The 24,134-nt window shown below is 38.9% G+C and overlaps 1 protein-coding gene across 12 annotated transcripts in view; it reads left to right on the top strand.

The window, feature by feature from the left end:
* Psd3 (pleckstrin and Sec7 domain containing 3) overlaps nucleotides 1–24,134 on the top strand; it is a 520,985-nt gene that overhangs the window by 449,530 nt on the left and 47,321 nt on the right. For all 12 annotated transcript variants that reach the window (XM_027388898.2, XM_027388908.2, XM_035451484.1 and 9 more), the window contains one exon: nucleotides 4,682–4,752. In XM_027388898.2, the coding sequence (XP_027244699.1) occupies nucleotides 4,682–4,752 (71 nt within the window). The remainder of the gene's footprint in view (nucleotides 1–4,681; nucleotides 4,753–24,134) is intronic.

Here is a 24,134-nt window from a genome sequence, read left to right as displayed (position 1 = left end):
TAGACGTATGTAATAGCTACAATCCCTTGTGCCTCTGTCTTCTTACATGAAATGAGGACAGTGTGTCAAGTCATAAAACACTGTAGAGTCACTACTGAAACTAAAAATAAGTTGCATCTGATGGATGCCATTCATATCTAAAGACGAACCTCTGATACACAATCACAAAAAGTAAGACATTGTGACCAGGATGGAAGCACATGCTGGAAAGAGGTGCAGTGCCTTCCTTGGCCTTGACATTAAACCTAACCTTCCCATGCAAGTGCTGTCTCTGTGGGTCAAGACACAGACATTATTCCAATGGGAATGCTTACTGTAGCTGTTGTTGTTATCATATTTATTTGATGTTTGAGTAGGAAGGCTGCTTAATGACCACTAAAGGCTATGAAATCTGGACAAGGCAGCTTTCGTAACTTTTCAGAACTGCACAAGTAATTAGTTATAGAGATGTTAGTATGGGTTAAAGGTTAGTGTAGATCAATTAGAACACAAATGTACAAGGCTAGCCCAGCAGCCATAGCAGGACTTGGGTAGTCTCCGCCCATCTCTTCCTCTGTTTCTGTATCTTAAATATTTATTCATTTATTTATTTGTTATGTATACAGTGTTCCTCCAAGGCCAGAAGAGGGCACCAGGTCACATTACAGATGGTTGTGAGTCACCATGTGGTTGCTGGGAATTTAACTCAGGACCTCTGGAAGAGCAGCCAGTATTCTTAACCTCTGAGCCATCTCTCCAGCCCTGTTTCTGTATTTTAGTTTTCTTCAAACCTGGGTTCTCTCGCCTTTTTCTCCTGCCTGTAATGCCTCCCAGCTGATTGCTTTGTTCTATTTTCTCTCACCCTATCCTTACCCCCATGCCTTCTATATTATGCTCCAACTAAATTCTTCCTAGGTTACAAATTTAATGGATAGATATCTTTTAGAAGAAAGAACTAGAAACTCTATTTTTCACTATATGTTGACCTATAGATTGTGAACTCTTCCATTATAAAATGTCTAAAAGTGATAGAGAAAATATTTTTAAATACCTTTTAAATAAAATGGATGGATGTTTAACAATCAAAGGGAAATCCATTGAGGTTCAGGATAACATGTGATCCAGGTCCTGAGACATGAGCTCACAGGGTATGCCTATGCTTCATTAGATTGGAGATAAAGAAGGGGTGGTAGTACTGGAGTTAAAACTACATAGCAGGTAGCATCAAAGGACAATGAAATGGAGAATATGAAGGAGCAGCTAAGAAACACTTCGAAGGAAGGTCAAGCAAGGAGACATGTATCTATATCCCCGACTCTGGGATGGTAGAGGTGGGGGATCCCTGAAGGCCACTGTCCAGACAGTCTTACCAATCCAAGAGCCCAGGGTTCAGTGAGAGGCCTCATCACAAAAACTGAGGTGGGGAGGAAGATAGTCATTATCAACTTGTTTACTGCCATGCATGTGTGCACATTGGCGTATATGTACATGGTAGACATATGCAGGGTCAGGGGGAATGAATTATGAGAGATAAAAGTAGCCTTTAGAAGAGCTGAGGATGTGGTTTAGTGGCTGTGTGGGGCCTATCAGGCACCAAGACCCTGTATTCTAAATCTCGGAATTGACAACCAGAAACAAAAGCAAAAAATAGAAGAACAACAAAACGCTTAGGTCAAAGAGAGAAGACAAAATGCAGTGTTAGGCATTAGATAATCAAGGCATTAACAATAGTGAAGGGACAAGATAAGATTTAAGGATACGATGGCTAAGGGTTTCTCAAAAATGATGTACTAAAGAGTTAAACTAAAAGAAACCCATAATCAAATATAATTTTGATGTTGCTAGTAGATTTGGCTACAATGAAGGATAGTCAAGAAATGCTAAAATATTATCTTCTTAAGGAAAATGTGTCTTTTACAAACAAAATAGGTAAGGGTTAGCTGCTAACATGCCCTTACTTAGGGGATTACTAAGTCTTCAAAGATTAGTTGGAGATGCTCTAGAAAGATGTAATGAGGAAATGAAAAAGCAAATATGGAGTTACATCTTAATGAATAATCACAGATGGCAAAAGTAATGTCTATTTCAGTCATATTTTAAGCTAAACTAATAGATACTAATATTTTATAGGTTGGAGGCAGATGCCTGGAATTAGTCATTGTGAGGCTATCATACTTACAGGAAATAATTCAATTGAACTACCCTTGGGGGACTTGGAAGTATGAGAACCAAGAACTGCTATATAAGCATGATCTTGGTATTAAATTTGTTATCTTTTTGTTGTTTTGTAAAACTCTCTCTCACCCTAGAGAGCCAAATGTTTATTCAAATATTTATACATAGCAACCTCCTGACCCCCTACTTTCACTCAATGTTTGGGTTCCCATGCATTAGTAGTCTTTTCCTACATCCCTCCCATTGTATTTATTACATAACAGTAGCTGACAGTTTTCACCCAGCTGTATGTACTCAGTAGCACTTGAACTTCAGAGTTGGCCTCCATGCATTCCACAGTGGTTGTTCTGAGGAGGAGTGCTCTTCATTCCTGGTGTCCAGCCCATTGTGTTTGACAAGATGAGCCTCGCTGCATGTAGTCTCAAGAGCACGTCTATGGGGAGAGTAGAGAGTGGAAATGAGAGAGCCTCCCAGCCTACCCACAGTCCCCTGAGTAAATGGAAGTGATAATAGTTCCTTACTCTTAGCATTGTGCAGAGAAACTTTACTTCAAACTGGCTATAGTCAATGAACACTTGCTTGTTAGGAATATTACAAATTGCTTTATTTAAATCTTAAACAACTTGATTAAAATTGATCAGACTACAATAATTATAACTGTAAAAGACTATAATCATAGCCATAAAAGACCAGATTACATCTTATACTTCTATGGAAAATGGGAAAGTAGCAGGTACAGTAAAGGAGATTTGCATTGGACCTCAAGGGTTATGTTTAGGTTGATATTTCCCACAAGATGCTCTTCAGAATGTGTTTCTCATAGATGCACTATGGTGATGCTAAAGGACCTTTACTTGGCTCACAAACATATTTCTACTTTATGGTAGAAAACAGATTTATAGATCTTTGCATTGAAGTCATCTCAAGATCTCATACACTAATCTTATAGCCCCAGGGAAAGATTTTTAACACTAAGACCTGCATAAACATCTCATAGGAAGTAGGCTTTTCTCTGTTTTTGCCCAGTGTTTAGCCTGTGATTTGCTTATACAAAGTTATTTAAATTACCCACATATTGTAACGTACGGGCTAAAGTCCTTGGGGATTGTGTGAATTTTCAGGGAGGGGTCAATTCTAGACTGTACCATGCTACTTCTGATTCCATGCACAGCAAGTGACACAGCCTATGGTCACTTTTATGTGCATGTGTCTCCAGTGGGCAGGATCAGAATTTATCATCGACTAAAGTGCTGTGACTGCCTCCTCAAATTCTCCCTCATGTTAATCCACTTTTTTCTTTAACAAAGGAAATTGCAATGTGCCTCTTTTTTTAACAAATATTTTCAGCACATGCCTTCAAACTTCACCTAGGAGAAGCAGAAGGGATAGTATTTTCTATTTCCCCTAGAAACCTGCAGAGCGGATGTTGTGAGGTCTTTCTTGCCAGGTGGCTATCTCAGTATGCTGCTGGCAGGATCACTTGTACTTTTTAGGTGAATAGTTACCTAGATCCCAAGCCAAGAGTCTGGAGAAGTCAGATGAAAGAGATTTGTATGTGAATATTCCCTAAATTAATCAGGTTCCCAAATTAAAGAAAGCCAAATGAATGCTAAAGGAATATGAGTAAATGCCCCATCCCCTGTGCTTGAGCTAACATGTTTAGGAAAATAACATTTAGGCTATAACATTTAGTAGTCAAATATTTCAGGTTTGTTAGAGTAAGTAGTAGACATTTGTCTGATTTGTGTTTTTGCTTGAGTGATTTGTTGAGTTCCTTAAGTGAATAGAGAAATTCTGTTTTATATTCTAGAAAAATAAAAGGACTATAAAGATATAAATGAATTGATTTTAGGAATCTTTGAGATAGTGCCTAAAATTATACGACACCAAGATCTGTGAATTCTGAAGATTAAGAGTCTCTTTCTTAAGTCATTCTAAGTCTAGGGAAAGAGACATTTAGGAGGGGGAAACGAACGACAATTGCACTGTGGCAATATCAGCATCAGAGGTCTACACAGACTGCCATACAAGTGATCACAGAGCTCTGCTTTTGTTGAAGCATTGTGAGAGAAATGCCAAGGGAGTAGTCCTTTCAACATCTAGCCCTTAACACCTTCTCTTGAATTTATATGTATCTCTAATCTACCTAGTTTTGTTTTCCTATGAGTTTTTTGGTTTTTTTTTTTTTTTAAATCTGCCTTTTGGGAGTCACCTATCCTAGAGGACAGAGTGTAGAACTATGCTGCCAAGGTTCTATGTCCACCTTCTTTTCCTTCCAGTTGTATGACCATGAGCAAGATGCTCTCTGTGTTCACTTTCATAAAGAGAAAAGTCATAATGCCTACTCAGCAGGATTACTGTGAGGATGAAATACAAACAATACATAGAAAGTGTTTTAGAAATGTCTAGTTTTCATTCTATTGATAGTTAACAAACCAAAATATTGAAAAACTCATGTTAAAGTTTTAAATTGTTCTTATAAAATGCTGATTTTTGTCAACTAAACTTTTGTATTTTCCCTTCTTAGCTCCAAGAGGAAAGCGAGGATGGAAAACCTTCTATGCTGTCCTGAAAGGAACAGTTCTTTACTTACAAAAGGTAAAGTACAGTGGGTAAAACCAAAATTTACTGCTGTGAGGACACTGTGTTGGAAACATGGGTGCACACTTGTCTTCCTGTGGTGACTGTTTGGTGAAGTCCATAAGTTGTGTCAATTGACTTTGCCTAAGCATGTAACCCTGACTTTACCTGATGAGGGCCCTTGGCAATCAGAGCTTCTTTTCTTCTAGTCTTAATTACAACTAACTCCTAGATCAGATGGAGATATATGGAATTGGCTTTAAGAGAGTTAAAGAGACTGCTAAAGGCAAATGCAGAGAACTGACACACATGGTACAGGTTCATGTAGTTAGGTATTACTGGCCCAGGACCTGCTGAAGTTGTTGGAGGCAGTTCAAAGAATATTCAAGTACAGGTATAGGACCTTGCTGAGTTCAGTCCCTGGAACAGGAGTTAGGAGCTTGTCACCTATAGATTCTATAATGCAGGCACTGCATAACAAAGCAATTCAGTATGTGATGGTGATAATGGGCTTCCATCCTTCCTTGATCTGGTGTGTTTCACAGGTTCATGAGCCTAGGTTTACTGATAGGATTTTGATGTGCACATGTGTTCCTGATCTACTTAAGTAAATTAGTAGGTGGTAATTATTTCCTTTGCATGAACAAGTTATTAGTCTGTCTCTTGTGTTCTGTGCTGGGCAAGTGGTAGTTTTTAATCATATAAACAAGGTGTAGAGTCATTTTTTGTTAGCATTTCACTCAAAATACAGGTGATAAACTCCTGTGTTATATGAAGTCACTTAGACTAGGCTTGGCATGGAGTATCTCAAAAGTTAGAACAACTTAGAACAGGAGATAGCCTGATCATGCCCAACAGAGTATCCTGTTAGCTAAGCTATAAAAAAAGCCACAACTAACACCCAGAGGACTGTTAAATTGATGTTTAGAATCTCTCTCTGTCTCTGTCTCTCTCTCTCTGTCTCTCTCTCTGTCTCTCTCTCTGTCTCTCTCTGTCTCTTTCTCTCTTTCTCTCTCTCTCTCTCTCTCTCTCTCTCTCTCTGTCTCTCTCTCTCTCTCATTCTGTGTGTGTGTGTGTGTGTGTGTGTGTTGGTAAAAAACAAAAGTTTTATGGATACAGATGTATACATATGATCAGGGAAATGGGTAGGAAATGAATAGCCTCTGTTCTAATTGTTCCATAGGCAATATAGACCTTAGATAAAAGACCTGAGGCAAGGCCTAATTCTGTCTTATTGGAGCTACTTTTGATACATCTCCTAACTTTTGATTTCATAAATTGTATCTATTTTCCTTTGTCTCAAGGTAAATTTTTTCTTTTTATTTCTTCAACACATTGGTTCAAAGAGTATGGAAGAATATGTCTAGTTTCTGCATATTTTCTTCCACTATTTTTATAGCATTGTAGTTGTAAGATGTGAGTAAAATTATTTTGGTTGTCTTAAGTCCATGAAGATTGTAACATTAATGTGTGATCGATGGTGGAGAGAATGTTACATGTTCACCCAGAAGGATGTTTTGTCTGATGTTCTGAGCATGTCTAAATATTTCACCTATAGCATTCTTTTCATCCTCCATTTTCTTCTTATTTTTCTACCTGCCTTTCTTCTCTCTGTTATTGAAGTGGAACATGGAAATCTATTGTTTGCTATTTTATCCTTCACTCTGTCAGTGTTTGAGCCATAAGTTTGGGAGATCTACTGTTGGAAGGAGATAGAAGGGACGAAGAGAGAGGGGTGCATTTATTTATCTTCCTAGTGAATTGACTTTATGATCATTACGTTATGGTTCCACATTGACTCTCTTGGCAATTTTTATTTGAAATTTATTTTGTTTGGTATAAGTGGGGACACTTCTTTTCTGACTACTTACATGGATTATTTTTCCATGATTTCACTTTAAGGCTGTCTGCTTCTAAATCTAAAGGAAGTTCTTACTGAAAGCATTTAGTTGATCCTTCTTGTTTGTTATGTCCATTTAGCCATTTTTCCTTTTTTTTGATTAACATAATCTGTTGATTATTGCTGTAATAGTACCACAGATGTTGTGAGAATACCCTTCATTTTTTAAGGATGCTGTTGCCAAATACAATTCTTCAATAGAGTTTTTTGTGTTTTTTTGTTTGTTTTTTATGCTCTCAGTATATAAGATCTCACAGCCTCTCTGAATTGTTTCTGCTGAGAAGTCTACTGATAGTCTTATGGGCATTCTGTGGTATATGACAAGTCATTTTTCTCTACTGTGATTTTCTTTGACTTCTCATAATATTGTGAGTCTTGCTGTGATTTCTTTGCATCCATCATGCTGAGCTGTATCAGTCTGTTTCCTTCCCCATATTTGAGAAGTTTTTGTCATTATTTCTTTGAAAAATCTACCCGCTTCCTTTTTCCTTTTTTTTCTATCTTATACTTCTATAATGCATATATTGGTGTCCCCATAGCCACTTAAGCTTTCCTAATGATTTCCACTGTTCTTCTCTTTTTAGTCCCCCTGAGTGGAACAATTCAAATATCTTTTTTTTTTTTTCTTCCTGAGAAAAGCTATTGTTGAACCCCTCAACTAAATATTTCTTTAGGTATTGTATGCTTCAGCTTAAACTTTCCTCTTCTATTCTTTGATATATTCCTGTTTATTTGTTCTAATAATCCCTTTATTATTAATCATTTTCTTGAGCATATTGAACCCTTTATGGTGACTGTTCTACATTTTATCTTATGCAATTCATATACTGTATACCTTCTTTTCCTTACAGTTCATTTCTAGAGATTTATTTTTCTTCCCTAAACCAAGTTCCTTGTTTCATTGTACCTTTTCCAGGTTCCATTTATAATCTTTCCCACTGAAGAAACAGCCACCTCTGATAGTTATGGAAGTGTTTGATACAGAAAACTCACCACTTGAGGCCTGGTTAGAGATTCTCTTTAAGAACATGTCATTTCTTTGTACCTGTGTGTGCAATTCCTCACTTCCAGAGGATTGCTAGTTTCTCTTAGAGAAACCTAATGTCTTGCCCTTCCACCCTCTTATACCTGTTTTCATTACTCCTGATTAACTGGCTCTGCAGCCACAGCCACCAGGCTTTCCCTTGTTCAGAGCAGCCACTGCACATTTCAATTTATGCCAATTTACCAGTCAGGTACCATTTTCTCTGACAGTCCTAAGGAGAGCCAGAGCATCGGATGCATATTTTTTTCCTCCACATCTCTCCCAAGAATCAAATCTTGAGCCATACAGTTCTCCCTGCACAGAGATGTTCTGTGCAACAAGCTCTTGCCTCTCTTCTTTGTTCTCTGCAGCCCCCAGGCTCCCAAGCTATCAATTCCACTAATGCTGTGAGTGAGCCAAGTCAAAGGGTGAGTCCCCCAGGTCATCCTTGGAAATCTAGAATACTGGCCACGTGCTCTCTTCCCCTCTTCCCTCCCTAGAGAGAAACCTTAAAGTTGAGTGCTTTTTTCCTGATTGTATCAAGCTGTGCTGACTCCAGCAAGCCACCCACTACTTTCTTTTGTTCTAAGCAGTCCCCAGGCATCCAAATCATGCCAATTCCATCCTGCTTATAGGGAGCCAAAAGAAACTCATTACTTGATTAGTCTTCTGAAAAGCTAGAACACTGAATGCTTGCTCTACATTTTGGTTTCTGGGGGTGAGAGGGGGCACTTTCTGGACCAGAGTATTCCCTTCTGCAACAGCTTGAGGGAGGGTGTGCTGTGTGCAAAGTGAAATCATTCTTCTTAGCTGTCACAATGTGGATTTCTCAGTTCTCTGTTCTCCTGAGGGCATTGCATGCTTATACCTGGATTCCAGTATTCTGTTAATAGATACTTGAATCTACACATGTACAGGGCTAGTTTTATGTCAACTTGACACAAGCTAGAGTCGTCAGAGAGGAGGGAACCTTAACTGAGAAAATGCCTCCATAAATTGGGGCTGTAGGCAAGACTATGTCATTTTGTTAATTCGTGTTTTGTGGGGGGAGGGCCCAGGCAATTATAGGTGGTGCCATCCCCTAGTTGGTGGTCCTGGGTTCTATAACAAAGCAGGTTGAGCAAACCAGTAAACAGCACCCCCAACATGGCTTCTGCATCAATTCCTACCTCCAGGTTCCTGCCCTGCCTCCTTTAGTGATATGGAAGCATAAGCTGAATAGACCCAAGTAGCTTGATCATGGTGTTTCACTGCAGCAATAGAAGCCCTAACTAAGACTATGTTTCTATGTGAGCTGGGACTCCATATCTGCTGTTTTGATGGCTTCATTCTCAGGAAAAGTTTTTAAAATCTATTTGGAGTCATAAGAACATAATTTTGGCATCTTTGACCTTTTTACTCTACGTGTTCTCATAAACACTTTCTTATTAAATTCTTTCAGAAGTGAATTTTTAATCTAGTGACTGTCATAGGATGCCATTACAACTCCTCCTCATTTAGGGTTTATTAAAAAATTGTTTTAATGTGCTTTTAGTATTTTCAGTTAAATAATGTTCCGTAATGTAACCTTTTTCTGTTTTTCAGACATATCTTTTTTACTTTTTCATAGTTACAATAATGGTACTGTTTTGGTTAGGGTTTCTATTGTTGTGATGAAACACCATGACCAAAAGCAATTTGGGGATGGAAAGGGTTTATGAATAAACCAGATAACAGCCAATCACAGGAACTCAAGCAAGGATGAAGCCTGGAGGGATGAGTTGAAGTGGAGGCCACAGTGGAGTGCTGCTAACAAGTAAACTTGCTTAGTCTGTTAATAGCAAACATGACCACCAACCAGCTGAGGGGTGACACCACCCACAATGAGCTGGCTCCTCCTACATCAGTCACTAATATGAAAATGTGCTACAATAACAGCACACAGAATCAACTAAGTAGGACTCATAGGGTCTCACAGAGACTGGTGACAATCACAGAGTCTGTACCCTGTCTGAGCTAGGTCCTTTGCTTATATGTTATGTTTGTTGATTTGGTATCCTTGTGGGACTCCTAACAGTGGGAGTGGGGGTTTCTCTGACTCTTTTTTCCACTAGTGGGATTCTTTTCCCCTTACTTGGTAGCCTTGTCCAGTCTTGATATGAGGATCTGTGCCTGTTGTAACTTGTTATGCTGTGTTCGTTTGAAATCTCTGAGAAGCCTGCTCTTATCTGAAGGGAAATGCAGGAGGAATGGATCTGGGGGACAGAAGAGGTGTCTGGGTGGGGTGGTGGTGGAATGGGAGTACTGAGGGGAGGGAAACTGGAGTTAGAAATGTAATATTTAAGAGACGAAGAAAGAAAAGAAAATATGCTAAAGGCTTGTCTACAACTGATCTCAATTGTCTCAATTGAGATTCCCTCCTGGCCAACACATGTTTATCTATTTATTTCCTTAAAAACTGGATTCCTGGGAGTATCATAAATCACAGAGTAGAAACATTTTTAAACTATACATGTAAAGATTATACCTTTTGGCTGTCGACAACAGTTTTGTAACAGTATCTGTCTCACAACAGCCTTTTCTCAGCATTATTCTGAGAAAGGGGCCATGTTCATTTTTTCATATACAGACTTGCACAATTTACACACTTGAGTTTCTCTGGTAATGGTCCTCCCATTGATTAGTCATCTGCAGGACTGAATCGGATGTGTATGATGGCTTATCATCTCAGTGCCTAGAGATGATACACTCTCCAGAAGGGAGATAGAAATATTTGATTCATTGGTCTTTTAACATTTTAAATGCTATAGTAATATGTCTATAAGATTAAAAGAATTATTCTTCTATAAATCTAGCCTTCCTTTGTATCCCAGACACATGAAGATAGTTGATGATATTCAGATTATCCGTGTTCTTACTTGGTCAATTATCTTGTATTGTTCTTTATTTCCCTGTAGAGTTGTTACAGCCTCTGATTTATATGCCCTCTTTTGTGGCCTTACTAAATTAGCATATGTGCATGCTGAGCCCACACTGGTCCTTTCAGATGGTTTTGTCTCTATAGGGAGCAAGGCGTTGAAATTAAATTCCACATATCACAGCTGTTTCTATTGCACAAAACCCATCTCCTGGTTCACTCTTTTGTTTTCTCCAACATGTCTATATTTGACTAACCCCCTCTCTTTTGAATACCTAACCACAGGATTCCCACCCCCTCCATCTCCTGGTAAGTCTAGGCATGGGAAATACTCTTGCATTCAGCATTCTATGGAGTGATGCCAAAAAATGTTGTTTCCAAGTTGCCAACTTCTTCTAGCCCATTGTCTTCTCCCTAGAAGTGTATTGGTCACACTGTGAATCACCCAGATAGAGAAGACGCTAATGGTCACTGAGGGAACAGCTTTGTACATGTTGCAATTTCAGCATCAGGTTTTCCAAAAGGAATTGCTTCTCCTGATGTATGGAATGCAACAGATTGCATCTGGAGACAGTTGTGTTAAATTCCTTCAATAAAGAGAAAAGACTAGCACCAAACACTATACAGACTGAATAGATTATACTGAGGAATATATATGTATATTCATGTATACATGTAAAAGCAAATGGTGAACAAAGAGAACATGAATTTGAAGGAGAACAGGGAGGTGTATGTGGGAGGGTTTGGAGGAAGGAAAGAGAAAGCAGCCATCTTTTATAATCAAGTTCTACTTTCCTTTTATTATTGTTAACATTCCTTCAAAAATAAAAAAGTCTCAAAAAATGAATGCTTGCAACCTCAACTAGTAATGAATATTACGCACTCACAGTAACCACACGTAAATCCTAGAGTCATTGGAAGCTTAGTGGCAGATCTGGGTTGTTATGGGTCTATCTGCCTGATTATGCTTTAGAATGGTTTGGGGGATACTGAGCTGCCCACATAGAGGGCAGTGAATAGATGGCCTTGGAAGTGAGGTTCCATACTGCTAATGTGTCCTCCAGAGGGCTGTCAGTGTCCACTGCTGATAACCCCTAATCCTCCTGATCTACCAGAGCACAGTAGCAGATGCTAGACAAAAGGTAAATTGTGTAGTCACAATGTGATTTGGGCTTCATGAGAGCTTGTCACATGACCAACACTATGAAAATTTCAAGGCTTCCAAAGGGTTGCTAAGACATAGTCCTGCTGGCATAAAGATCAGAAAGCAGGGGAATGTCAAGTAAAGTGAGCATTCACCAAAACAGAAGAACAAAGCAATACAGGCATTGAAAAAGTTTTCAGTGAAAAGGACCACATAAGAATGTTCTCAATGATCAAGGAACTATCAAACACATAGCTGACAATTATAACGCAGAGCATCCTTGCCAGAGGGGAAAGTAACAGTTTGAGAAAATGTCTCATGTTCAACAATGGTCAGTAATACCTTCATGTTATACTATGGGATAAATGGGGAATAGCAAGCGGGAGAATACAGGTGAAAGTGTGTTTCAAATAACAACTGTGTAATGAAGCCTAAAGAGATAATGTCAGTCTGTCTTGTATACACAAGAAGCTGCTTCCTTCTTGAAGGAATTTCAAGCTGAGACCAGCATCCAAGTACTCAAAAGAATTAGATGATATCATATTCCCTGCTAGGTAGCTCTTCCCACAGAATCTCTATTAGGTTCAAGAAGTGTCACATAGTTCCTCCCTCTTGCTCTTGGAATGACAGTATTACCCTGAAAGTGTAAGTACAGCTAAAGAAAAGTAGTCACACCCCTCAGTCCTTACAGTGATTTTTCTTCTACATTTGGTCCTTGACTTGTAAGAGTGTCTCGTACCCCCCATTTTTTTCCAGTTTCTAATCATGCAGAATCAATAACCATGTAGTACAAACCTATCAGTTCCTGCTGCAGCTCCAGTCATCAACAGGAGGGTAATTGGTGCTTGGGTGTATTGTGTGCTAAACTGTGGGATTTGATGATTGGTAGGTCCAGTGAATTAAGTGTATCTATGATTCATATTTTCAACATGCAATGTTTATTATGATAAAATTTCATCAGAAGGCAAGAAGCTCCTATTTTGGGGTGCAAAGTAATGAGAAAAAGACCACCATTTCCCTAGACCAAATTCAGTTTATTTCATCCTAGCACCAAATCAGCTCACAGTGTGGATGGGCCTCTAGTAGGTGTGGTGATGTGAAGACTTTAGGTTTAGCATCTGTCCTGAACATCACTTGTCTATGTAGATTCTGTATCCATTCTCCTTTCTTACACCTAAGCTTTCCATCCAAATTCCTTGATTTTTTGTCAAAGGGTCTTCTCTCCTGAGTGCCTATGTGGTCAGTATTTCATCACTGCATCCCAGCCCACGATGGCTGCCAGTATACTGGAGAGTATTGCTAAAGACAGAAGGCAACAAGGCTTATGTTTACTAGATTCTGTGAATCAAATGTGTCTTCTAAAGGGACATAATAGCTAGCCACTAGTCCTTCATTGACTGTAGCCCAGAAACACCATGGACATGTGCAGAATGCCTTTGCCCTTAGAACAGCCATCTGTTGCCAACTGCTCTGTGATGACTTTCATCAAGATTTTTCAACTATGAAATAGCATCTAATGATTTTTATCCATGTAAGAAAATGCAATTTGTATTTTAAGATTAAATAGTAAAAGTTTCCTCCTCCACAAAGTCCAAACAAACAAAAGCCCTCAGTCATCAGCAAAACTAAACTCTGTTAAAATACTGGGAGAGACTCTCAGTCCTTAGTCTTCATTCACCCAGCTTCTGTCCTTCCTTCATTTCAGCCAAGTAGGCTTCCCAAAAAGGAAGTCCTCCAGGAAACTGAGGAGTTAGTTTCTTACATCTGGCATGGTTGTAACCTGACCTGTGTGCTTATAAGCCTCTGTGTCACTGGCTCCTTATCATGGTCACATGGTACAGCATGTTCTCAGAAACTACAGGAGAACTTTGTTCATTGAGAGTGGGGCCCTAGCAGATCCCACCTCAGCTTTTTCTAAACTCCTCCCCAGGAAAATTTCCCTTGAAAGAGCAACCTGAGTTTGATCCATAGAACTTTCATAAAGGTGGAAGGAGAGAACTGACTTCAAAAACTTGTCCTCTGACAATGCATGTGCACCATGGCATACATACCCCAACATAACAATGATAACTTTTTAAAATGTCAACCCTAACCTTTCTAATTTCCGGATTGACACTTCATTATAACTAAAGTATTCATTAAGCTGAACTTTAACCAACAAACTACTATTCTGATAAATAAGACAATAATGTTATTTAGGACTCGAGATCATAATGATTTCTGTCTTTAAGATTAAGACCCTCCTGGGCTTTTAGAATATTATAAACAATGGGCATGATTGTTATGCCTTTTAGCCCCTAAAGGAGAGTTCACTATTCTGTCTGAAATGATTGAGAACAAAAAGAATAATTTGGCTCTACAGGGGCACCAAAGAAGGGAATGAGCTACTAAACATATAGAAGTACACACAACTAAGCACTAAGAAGAGAGGAGAAAACCATGGAAGAAATGTCAAGGAAAGTGATATCTAAGCCTATATTGAAATGACAAGTGAAAAATAAAACCTCATATGGGGTTTCTGACATGGACAAGCTTATGTGGATGCTGAGATGTGAACTGTAGCACATTTGGGGAGCTTCAAGAGCAGTGGAATATAAAAAGTGTTCAGAACAGGTTACAAAGGGTGAGAAATCCAAGGTAAAGAATTGAGACTGAGTGCAATGTGGAGCCAATGAGGACTGTTTGACATGGACAGTGGCAGAATTCTGGATTAGAAAGATCAGCCTGGCCACAGTGGGAAAACTGTCTTAGAAGCAGATTCGTCCATATATGCAGACTAGTTTGAACTAGGGTATGTTAGTAGGAAAGTTAGTGGGAAAGTTTGAACTAAGGTAGTAAATTCAAAATTCAATGGAATAGTAAGTGGCTTGGTCCAATAGGAATTATGTATATTCAGATCTGGAAGTGAGGGATTGCCTAGAAATATAGTCTACACAGTCATCAGTAAATTGTTGACAATACAAAGCATAGGAATGGATAATGTCACTCCAGTTTTTATAGATTGAGAAGATAGGAACCAGGGGTACACAGACATACCATATGTATGGGAGGAAATGTTGTAAAGGAACATGAAGTGGCCTGAGAACTAAGAACTGAAAGCTAAGACCAAGTGGTGCCATAGACATCCAGAGATGTCAGAAACAGGAATTAGACTGTGTCACATGCATTCAGCAACTAGAAAATTATTGATGAAAAACTTTTGGTAGAGTGATGGGTGGTAGATAACAGATTAGAGAAAAGTTGAGGACATGGGCAGGGAGTATACTGACAACTTCATATACTCTCTTCTGTTGCTCCCTCCCTGTGACTTTTGCAAATGACAGATCCCCAATGTCCGTCTCATTTCTACTGAATCTCTGCATCTTTCCTGTCTTTGATTTCTCTCTAGAGTAGAATAAGTTCTCATCTGTCCTGATTTTCTTTTGACAGAGGTCTTGTTGAATGTTTCCACCCTATACACAGTTTTTTCTCCGCCATTAGCTTTTCTTTCTAGTCCCCTTCCAGTGGCCTCAAACTTTCATGCAAAACCTTAATCTACAGCGAACCCAAATAGTGATGTCAAAATCATCCACAAAGTGTCATACTGGAGACTAGGCAGAAAATGAGCATACTGTCTACTCACAGGGCTTGAACTGATGGTGGAGGTGAAAAGACCAATACTGGACAGTGAGTACTTAGTGAACTCTAAAAATCATCTTATGAAAACCAAGAGGTAACAAGATATACAGATAAGATAAGGACTGTGGTCATAGCTCAGTGGTACAGCCATATGGAATTATTTGGATGGATAATGGATTATAATTTCTGGAATTTTCCAGGGTAGAAAATATGGGATACAACACGAGAATTGAAGCTCATACAAATACATCACATTGAAAACTATCCTGGAGTCTGGGAACCAGTCATGGTCTGGCAATGGTCTGGAAGCTCTCTGTGCTTCATGCCAAATCTTTCTTCATTCTTTGTGCAACTGGAAGAGAATTCTGTTGCAGCTGTGTCTAGGGCTTTATAAAAGTTCCTTTGCAAAGGGCTGTTTTTTATACATATTTAAAGTATAGTTAGAATCAGGAGTGATCCTGGCCAGGCAGGAAGAAGACACCGAAGAGCCCAGATGTCCCAGAAGATTCCCAGGGAGCATGCACTGAACTCCACAGTGCCAGGGTAGGCTGGTCCCAGCCAGGTCTCCCATGGTTCTTCACTAATCCTGTACACTCAGAGTGCTTATTTCCTTTTGTGAAAGTGGTGACTTTGTGACCTTTCATGCTTTGAAAAGGCTGTACACCCACTTTCAATCCTTTTCTGTCTACAATGGCTGATACTTTTTGAAGCCTAGTGTTCATTCCCAGAGACTGTGATAACAGTTTGCATGCATCCTAATTTAGGTAAATGAGCCAGTCCGATAGATTTGTGTCATCCACTGTGTGAGTGATACAGAGTATAATCACAGTTTTTAAAAAGTATAAATTCTTAATGAGATAGTGCATAATTAGAAGAACTCTTGGTCTTTAAGGTTTAAACATTTAGTCTGCTGAGAACCCAGTTCCAGTTTGATACCCAGCCAGCAGAAGCTAGCCTGTTTCAGGCAGTGGCTTGTGGGCCTTTCCCCCCAGACAAATAGATGGTAAGTCCTGGTACTTTCATGATGCCTTGTTCCTTTGTGCAAGTGAGATAGCTTCCCTTCCCCCTTGCTTCACATGTGCCTTCATCTGCCTTCTTCCTTTCCCTTTTTTCCTTCCTTTTCCTCTATTTACTTTGCTTTCCCTATATCACTTCCTCTATCCCTTCCTTACTTTCAGTAAATATTACTACACCTTTACCAATCCTGTAAGGGATATAGAAGGGAACATGGTGAATTACTTACTGGCTTGCTCTATGGGATTTGGACTCCAAGTGCTGGGAGCAATGATCAGCCCTGACAACAGTGTAATAATAATACGAGTAGACCTTAAAATACACATGCACACATGTGTGCGCACATGCACACACACATGCACACACACACACACACACACACACACACACACACACACACACACACACACTTTTATTTATTTTGCAGTGTGTGCATGTACCTATACCATGGAGCGTATGTGGAGGTCAGAGGACAACTTCTGGGAATCCAGTTCTGTTCTCCTTTTCAACTATGTGTATGAGTCATGGTGATTTAAACTCAAATCCTTCACTGTTGCAGCATTTTCCAACCTGGAGCTCTTCAGTGTGTGCTTGTGTGCTCTAAACTTTTCTTCCTCTCTCCTTCCTACCTCTCTCTCTTCCTCTTCCCTTCTCCCTCTTCCTTTTTCCTTCCCTCCCTTTCCCCCTCCCCATCCCTTTTCCGCCCCAATCATGTCAAACAGCTTGTTGGTTAAGTCTGGTACTGAGTGAAAACAGAAATGGTCTTCCACCATCCTGACCTTGTACTGATTAGAAAAGTAAATAGTGAGAAATTTTAGTTTCACTTAAAAACATTTTAAGACTTATTAGTGTTTTGATTTTGTTTGTTTGATTGTCTGTTTCCCCAGATATTGGTCAGAGTATCCAATAATCTATTACCAAAGGCAGTTTTTCTCACTCTCTTTCCAAATAACTTCATACTCATTAAATCTGACTCACTTGTCAAGTTTTATCCTGGAAATTTTCCTGTTCCTCACTGACGTCTAAGGTCTTACTGGAATCCAGCACTTCAAGTCGCACTGTGTGTGTTTTAGTGCCCCTGTCAATAGACTAAGGAGGTATCAGTGCCAACAGATAATGACGTCTTTCTGAGGCCTGGATCACCACATTATTGTCATGTAGAAAATAGACACTATATATGCACAATTAAACAAACACATAGGAAAACTTTGTATCTTTTTGCTTTCCTTAGCTTATTCTCTCAGTTTTCCTTTTTCTCAAAACATACGTTGTTTTTCTACTGTAACATTGTGTATAAAAAAATGTTATGTATGAAGAATTAGGTTAAATGAGATTCAATCTTCTTTACGCTTTAAGTTCGTGAATGACTTTCCTATGTCTACTTAATTTAGATCAAAACATGTTTTCAGTTGACTTGCTACTATTCCTCCTGCCCAGATTCATAGACAGTCATACTTTCTCTTGCTGTGTTAAAAATAAAAAGGGTGAAACTGGATAATTTCAGAGAAATAACTGAAAATATTACATTTTAAGAAAGATAATTATCAGATTGTGGCAAATATATTTTTTTTCAGATTTTTTTTATTTGAATTAGAAACAAGATTGTTTTACATGTCAATCCCAGTTGTCTCTCCCTCCCCTCCTTCCCCTACCCCCCCAACTAAAACCCTACCTATCCCATATCCTTTCTTCTCCCCAAGGAGGGTGAGGCCTTCCATAGGGGGGGTCATCAGAGTCTGTCATTTCCTTTGGGATAGGGCCTAGGCCCACCCCCATGTGTCTTGGCTCAGGGAGTATCCCTGTATGTGGAATGGACTCCTGAAGTCCATGGATATGCTATGGATAAGTACTGATCTACTACAGGAGGCTGCATAGATTTCGAGGTCTCCTCACTGGTGTATGGATCAGTCCCATGGTGGTTTCTCAGCTATCAGTCTGGGGACCAAGAGCTTCCCCTTGTTCAGATCAGCTGTTTCTGTGGGTTTCACCAGCCTGGTCTGGACCCCTTTGCTCATCACTCTTTCTTCTCTGCAACTGGATTCCAGTTCAGTTCAGTGATTAGTTGTGGGTGTCTGCTTCTACTTCCACCAGCTGCTGGATGAAGGCTAGAATGGCATATAAGTCAGTCATCAATCTCATTATCAGGGGAGGCCGTTTAAGATAGCCTCTCCTCTGTTGCTTAGATTGTTAGCTGGTGTCATCTTTGTAGATCTCCAGAGATTTCCCTAGTGCCTGATTGCTCTGTAAACCTAAAATGTCTCCCTCTATCATGGTATATCCTTTCTTGTTTTCTTCTATTCTTCCCCCTGACTCAACCTTTCTACTCCCTCATGTCCTCCTCACCCCTCCTCTTCTCCCCTTCTCATTCTCCTAGCTCCCTTCCCCCTCTCCATGCTCCCAATTTGCTCAGGAGATCTTGTCCCTTTCCCCTTCCCCAGGGGACCATGTATGTCTCTCTTACAGTACTCTTTATTTACTAGCTTCTCTGGCAGTGAGGATTGTAGGCTGGTGATCCTTTGCTCTATGCCTAAAATCCACATATGAGTGAGTACATACCATGTTTGTCTTTTTGTGATTGAGTTACCTCACTCAGAATGGTTTCTTCTAGTTCCATCCATTTGCCTGGGAATTTCAAGATTCCATTTTTTTTTCTGCTGAGTAGTACTCCATTGTGTAAATGTACCACATTTTCTCTACCCATTCTTTAGTTGAGAGGCATCTAGGATGCTTCCTGGTTCTGGCTATTACAAATAGTTGTGGCAAATATTTATTACAATTTGAGAATCAAGCATTAATAGACAACTTAAGACCCATTGTGCATTGAGCTGCTAGTATGTTAGTTAATTTTGAAACCAAGCATTTCTCTCTTACTATAGCACAGAGCTGACCAGACATGATAATGTATCAAGTGCTCTGAGGGAGGAACAGCAGCAGACACTTCAGTCATGTTGTAATCATACCTGCATTAGTACTAATATTTCTCATAATATTAAATGGGGGGGTTCTCAATTCTCCTTTCATTTTTCTCAGTGGTCATCAAGAGTCTTTCCACTTGCCAGTTTTTTTTTTAATTTGCCAGTTTTTTTAATTCCATATATCAATTGTAACTATTTAATAAGGAATTAAGTAAATAATACTTTAATAAAAAGGGAATCTGGCCGGGCATTGGTGGCTCATGCCTTTAATCCCAGTAGAGGAAGACAGATCTCTGTGAGTTCGAGTCAGCCTGGTCTACAGAGCAAGTTCCAGGATAGGCTCCAAAACAATACAGAGAAACCCTGTCTCAAATAAATAAATAAATAAATAAATAAATAAATAAATAAATAAATAAATAAATAAATGTGTGTGGGGGGATCTGAGCATACTTTTCATTGATGTTGATGAGTTTTGTTGCTTTCCAGATTGTACTTTACAGTACCTGATAATAGAATTAGTTCAGCTTGATGCAATAATTTGTGATTTGGCTTCACAAAAGCTTTCATTAACAAACATTGTAAGGGGAAGGACTCTTTAGTTCATGCTTTAAATGAATGTAAGATAAGAATTTTGTGAAATCACACTCTCACTGCTTATTAGGATGGCGGAGTGCTTTAATGAGTCATACCAGTCAAAGCAGTGCAGATTGCAGGGAACATGGGAGAGTAGCATGTTTGGGGACATCATTTTTACCTTTATTGTAAAGGTAAAAATTGTTAAGAGAAATCTTGATTGTTAGAGAAAATGGGTCGCAATTGGATGTCATGGAGCATTTTCTTTCCTAAGAGAAAATGTCTTGATTGGATTTATCATTTTCTCTGTTTTACATTTAGTTTCCACAGCAAACAGTCTTGAGTTTGAAATTGTTTGATTACAATAACTCGTGCCTTATTCCTTCCTTCCTTCCCAACCTCCTCATTTGAATACCATGTCCCAGCTTAAGCAGGGAACAGTAAAGCTACCAGGATGGATTCTGTTGGAAAAAGTCACCTCTTTTCACTCTCCTTGTCAACCTGAGTATTGCACACTACCCAGAATTTCTGGCACTGGGGACTGGGGTTGGGGAGCTTGGTGCTTCACTTTTCTTGCAGTAATTTGAGTTATCCAAACATATCTTATTGTTAATATTTTGAGTTTAAGATAATGACAACATTGTTTTACTATTATCTAGAAAAGTAGACGCCAATAGACTTAAAACCCCTAACTTTACTTTCATCCTGATAAGCAGATGCCACCTTCCATTTCTGCCCTGTGGGGAGCTTTTTTCCCACTATGAAGTGGCATGTGATTTAGAGTGCCTCAGCCTGCCTTGAGATAACTTCTCTTCTAAAACATTGTTCTCCAAAGTCTGACTAGCCAGGTTTGGAGTATTATAGTAATTACTTGAGGCAAGCTTATTTGCAAAGAAAAGAGATTTGTTTGGGCTTATAGTTTTAGAGGTACAGGCTCTGACAAGGGCCCTCTAAACTTCATCAATTCCATGGTAGGAACAGATGTTTCTCTATGATTCTGTTCCTCTTAGGAGTCATAGAACGCCACCCTGGTCACCTAATCCAGTCACTTCCAAATGGCTCTACATCTAAGTGCTGAAGCTGGAATTGGTTTCTAGCTTTTTAATGATATGAGCATTAAGACTTGGGAGTTAAACAACTGCATTAGGTTAGAAACAAACTATATGGAAAGAGAACAAAAGATGACAAGTACTTACAGCTTTTCCTTGTAAGATCCATGGTAAATGTTGCCTTTTGACAGTCATTGCAGTTTTACAGCAGTCTAAGAATTCCATGCTTTTCACTTAGTTCTAAATGAAAATATTAGCAGAGAGAATATGCACCAAGAGTAGTTATAATGGTTTCGAGTGCTGATGTCATTGATTATTAATAGTGAACAGCCAGCTTTGCTCATTAATTCACAGCAATTTTGTTAGATGTCATGATATAGGTGAGCATTGATGTAAAACCAGTTGTGACATCTCAAGAGGTACTTAAAGCATCCAAAAGGGAATGGGACAGTGTCAGGATGATAATGTAAAGAGCAAACTAAAGGTTTATTCTATCAGCAAAAGTATTTTCACTAATTCATGAGAGAAAAAACTAACAGTTAATGAGTCTAACCCATCTAAAGTCGGGAAGACGTGAAATATGAGAACCAGGCATTTGAATACATAAGCTCTAAATCTAAATACCCATGTTCTGAACCCCAGTCAATTAAGGGCGCTGTGTCCTTTTGGCAGGATAAAATGAAGAGATTACCGTGGGAATGTACAAGGACTGTCAGTTCTCACTAAGTACTTCCGAGTCAGGAAATCTTAAGTCCCTGGTGCAACCATTGTGTGCAGTTAGGTTGTTTACCTGCATTGATAGTTTCCCAGACATTTCAATCATCACATAAAGGACAGTCCCTAAGATGTAACTTTTTTTAGGGCTGGTTAGATGAAAAGTTAAAGTGCATCCAAGCAAATTTTATTGAATGTCATTCATAAGGAGAGACATCTATGAGATTCTTAATAGAAAATAAAAGAAAAAGTATAAATGAGAATAGAAGAGCATGAGGAGGTGAGCTCAGATCATCAGGGTGTGGAAGGAGACAAATAACAACAACAACAACAAAGCATGACACGATGACACCTTAGGAAATCATGGACACTTGGACTCCTGGGGTTTACTGACCAAGCCTAGCTGAATTGGTGAACTTCAAGCTCAGTGATAGACTCTACCTTCAAAGAATAAGGTAGCAAGTGATTGAGGAAAACACCAGCCTTGATCTCCAGCCTGTGTATCCAGCCTAGTGTACTTATATACACATGCACACACACATACATTATATACAACATATAGAATCAGAATGTCATTGCACTCTGTTATATTGAAAACTGGATGAAAAAGAATAGTGCCTGCATACTGTAAAGAAAATGAATAGGAAGGATTGCAGGTAGGAATTTTTTATCCACTTTTATACCTGTCAAAAATATCCTGAAATATATTTGAGAAGACCTAGAGTATATGACCCACATTAAGAAAATATTCAAAAGAGCAAAGGGCTAAGAATAGAGATATCAAGATAGAACAAAGAAATAAAGCAAGTAAACAATGAACCATAGACACAACTGAATCCAAGACAAGGAGAGACAGCAGTAACATGTAAGGGCAAATAAGGTTTCTTGAAAAAAAATTCATAATAATTATAGTTCAGTAAGATTTCATAATAAGGCATGCTAAAGTATTCCAGCCAAATTTGGAATTAGTGATAACAAGAAAGGTGAGATAAAATGATTTAAAAGTCTTGTTGACCTAACTCAGACCCATATAGGGTTCATGATTGTCACTTGAGTCTCTGTGATCCCCTGTGTAGTTGATTCTGTGGGCTGTGTTCTTGTGGTGTTCTCAATCCCTTTGGCTACTAGAATCCTTCCTCCTTCTTTTCTTCAGGGTTCCCCTGACCTCACCTAGTGTTTGGCTGTAGGTCGCTGCACCTGCTTCTGTCATTTGCTGGACTATACATCTCTGATGGCAATTGGGATAAGCACTGATATGGTTGCCTACCTTGGTGTTTTTGTGGGACCCCTAGCAGCAGGAGTGGGGAGTATCTCTGACTCTTTTGTCTCTACTTGGAATACTTATACTAGGTCACCTCATCCAGTCTTGGTCTGAGGGTTTGTTCCTAGTCTTATAGTAACTTGTTATGATATAGTTGGTTGATGTCCCTGGGAGGCCTGCTCTCTCTTTATTTCCCCATGGAAATAGAGGAGGAAGAGTGCATCTAAGGGAGAGTGGAGTGTGGGGAGAATGGGAAAAGTGCAGTTGATATGAAATTGTATATAAAGAATTAAAATTTTCAAAAGTCTTGTCCATATGTATGAGGAGTAAAAAAAAAAAGTACAAAATTTATGTGGAAGATATCTTTTGAAATTTTCACCTTACGTGCCTTAATAAAAAGTTGATAGAATACTTAAAAACAATAGGTAACACATAGTTTTAAGAAAATACTTAAAACCTAAATGCACTAAACTGTAGAGAGACTGACTTGTAACAATGAAAACTATTGGAAACAGAGGGAGAGTTCTCTAAGGGAATGGACAGTAAGAAAGCAGGTCATGAAAGGAAGAGAGCAATCAGGGTGCTTGATTAGAAAAGTTTGTATGTTTCATAAATAATGGGCCTTTTCAAGGAGTATAGGCAAAAATCAACATGTAGTTGGCTACATAGATACCCTTGATAACTTTGGATAGAAAATAGACTTTATGGCTCACTATTTCTGATCATAAGCCAATAATATTAAAAAATATATAATGATAAGTAATCAATGAACATGTACAAAAGCAAAACTATAAACTACCTAGAGGTCAGTGAAAGACACAATTTATTTCCAAACTGTGTTATACTGTGTAACTCATACTCAAAAAAAGTTATAATTTTAAATTCTTCCTTAATTAAAGAAAAATGTGTCTGAGTGTGATACGACACAATTCTAATCCCAGTACTAGGGAGGCAGAGGCAGGGGAATTAGTGTAAGATTAAGGCTGTACTATCTGTTTAATGAGTCAGAACTATATGGTAGATCTTAAAAGACCACAGAAGGAGAAAATGAAAAATAAAGGTAGTAATTATCTTAAGAAATTACACATAAAAACAAAGAAACTCAGAAGACTTGAGAGTAAAGCCCAAGTCATGGAGCCCAGAAGCATGTCTTGAACTAACCTCTCAGCAGGCCAGCCCAGGTGTGTTGGGCAGACATGCAGAAAAAGGAAGGACAGATAAGTCTCAGAGATAATTTCAGGGCCCATAATTTCTCTTCCTCCTTTATTTCTCCTTTTGTCTGTTTCCTGCCT

This window comes from Cricetulus griseus (assembly GCF_003668045.3).
Source record: "Cricetulus griseus strain 17A/GY chromosome 1 unlocalized genomic scaffold, alternate assembly CriGri-PICRH-1.0 chr1_0, whole genome shotgun sequence".
In the NCBI taxonomy this organism is placed as follows: domain Eukaryota; kingdom Metazoa; phylum Chordata; class Mammalia; order Rodentia; family Cricetidae; genus Cricetulus; species Cricetulus griseus.
This window is presented reverse-complemented; position numbering and strand designations above follow the sequence as displayed.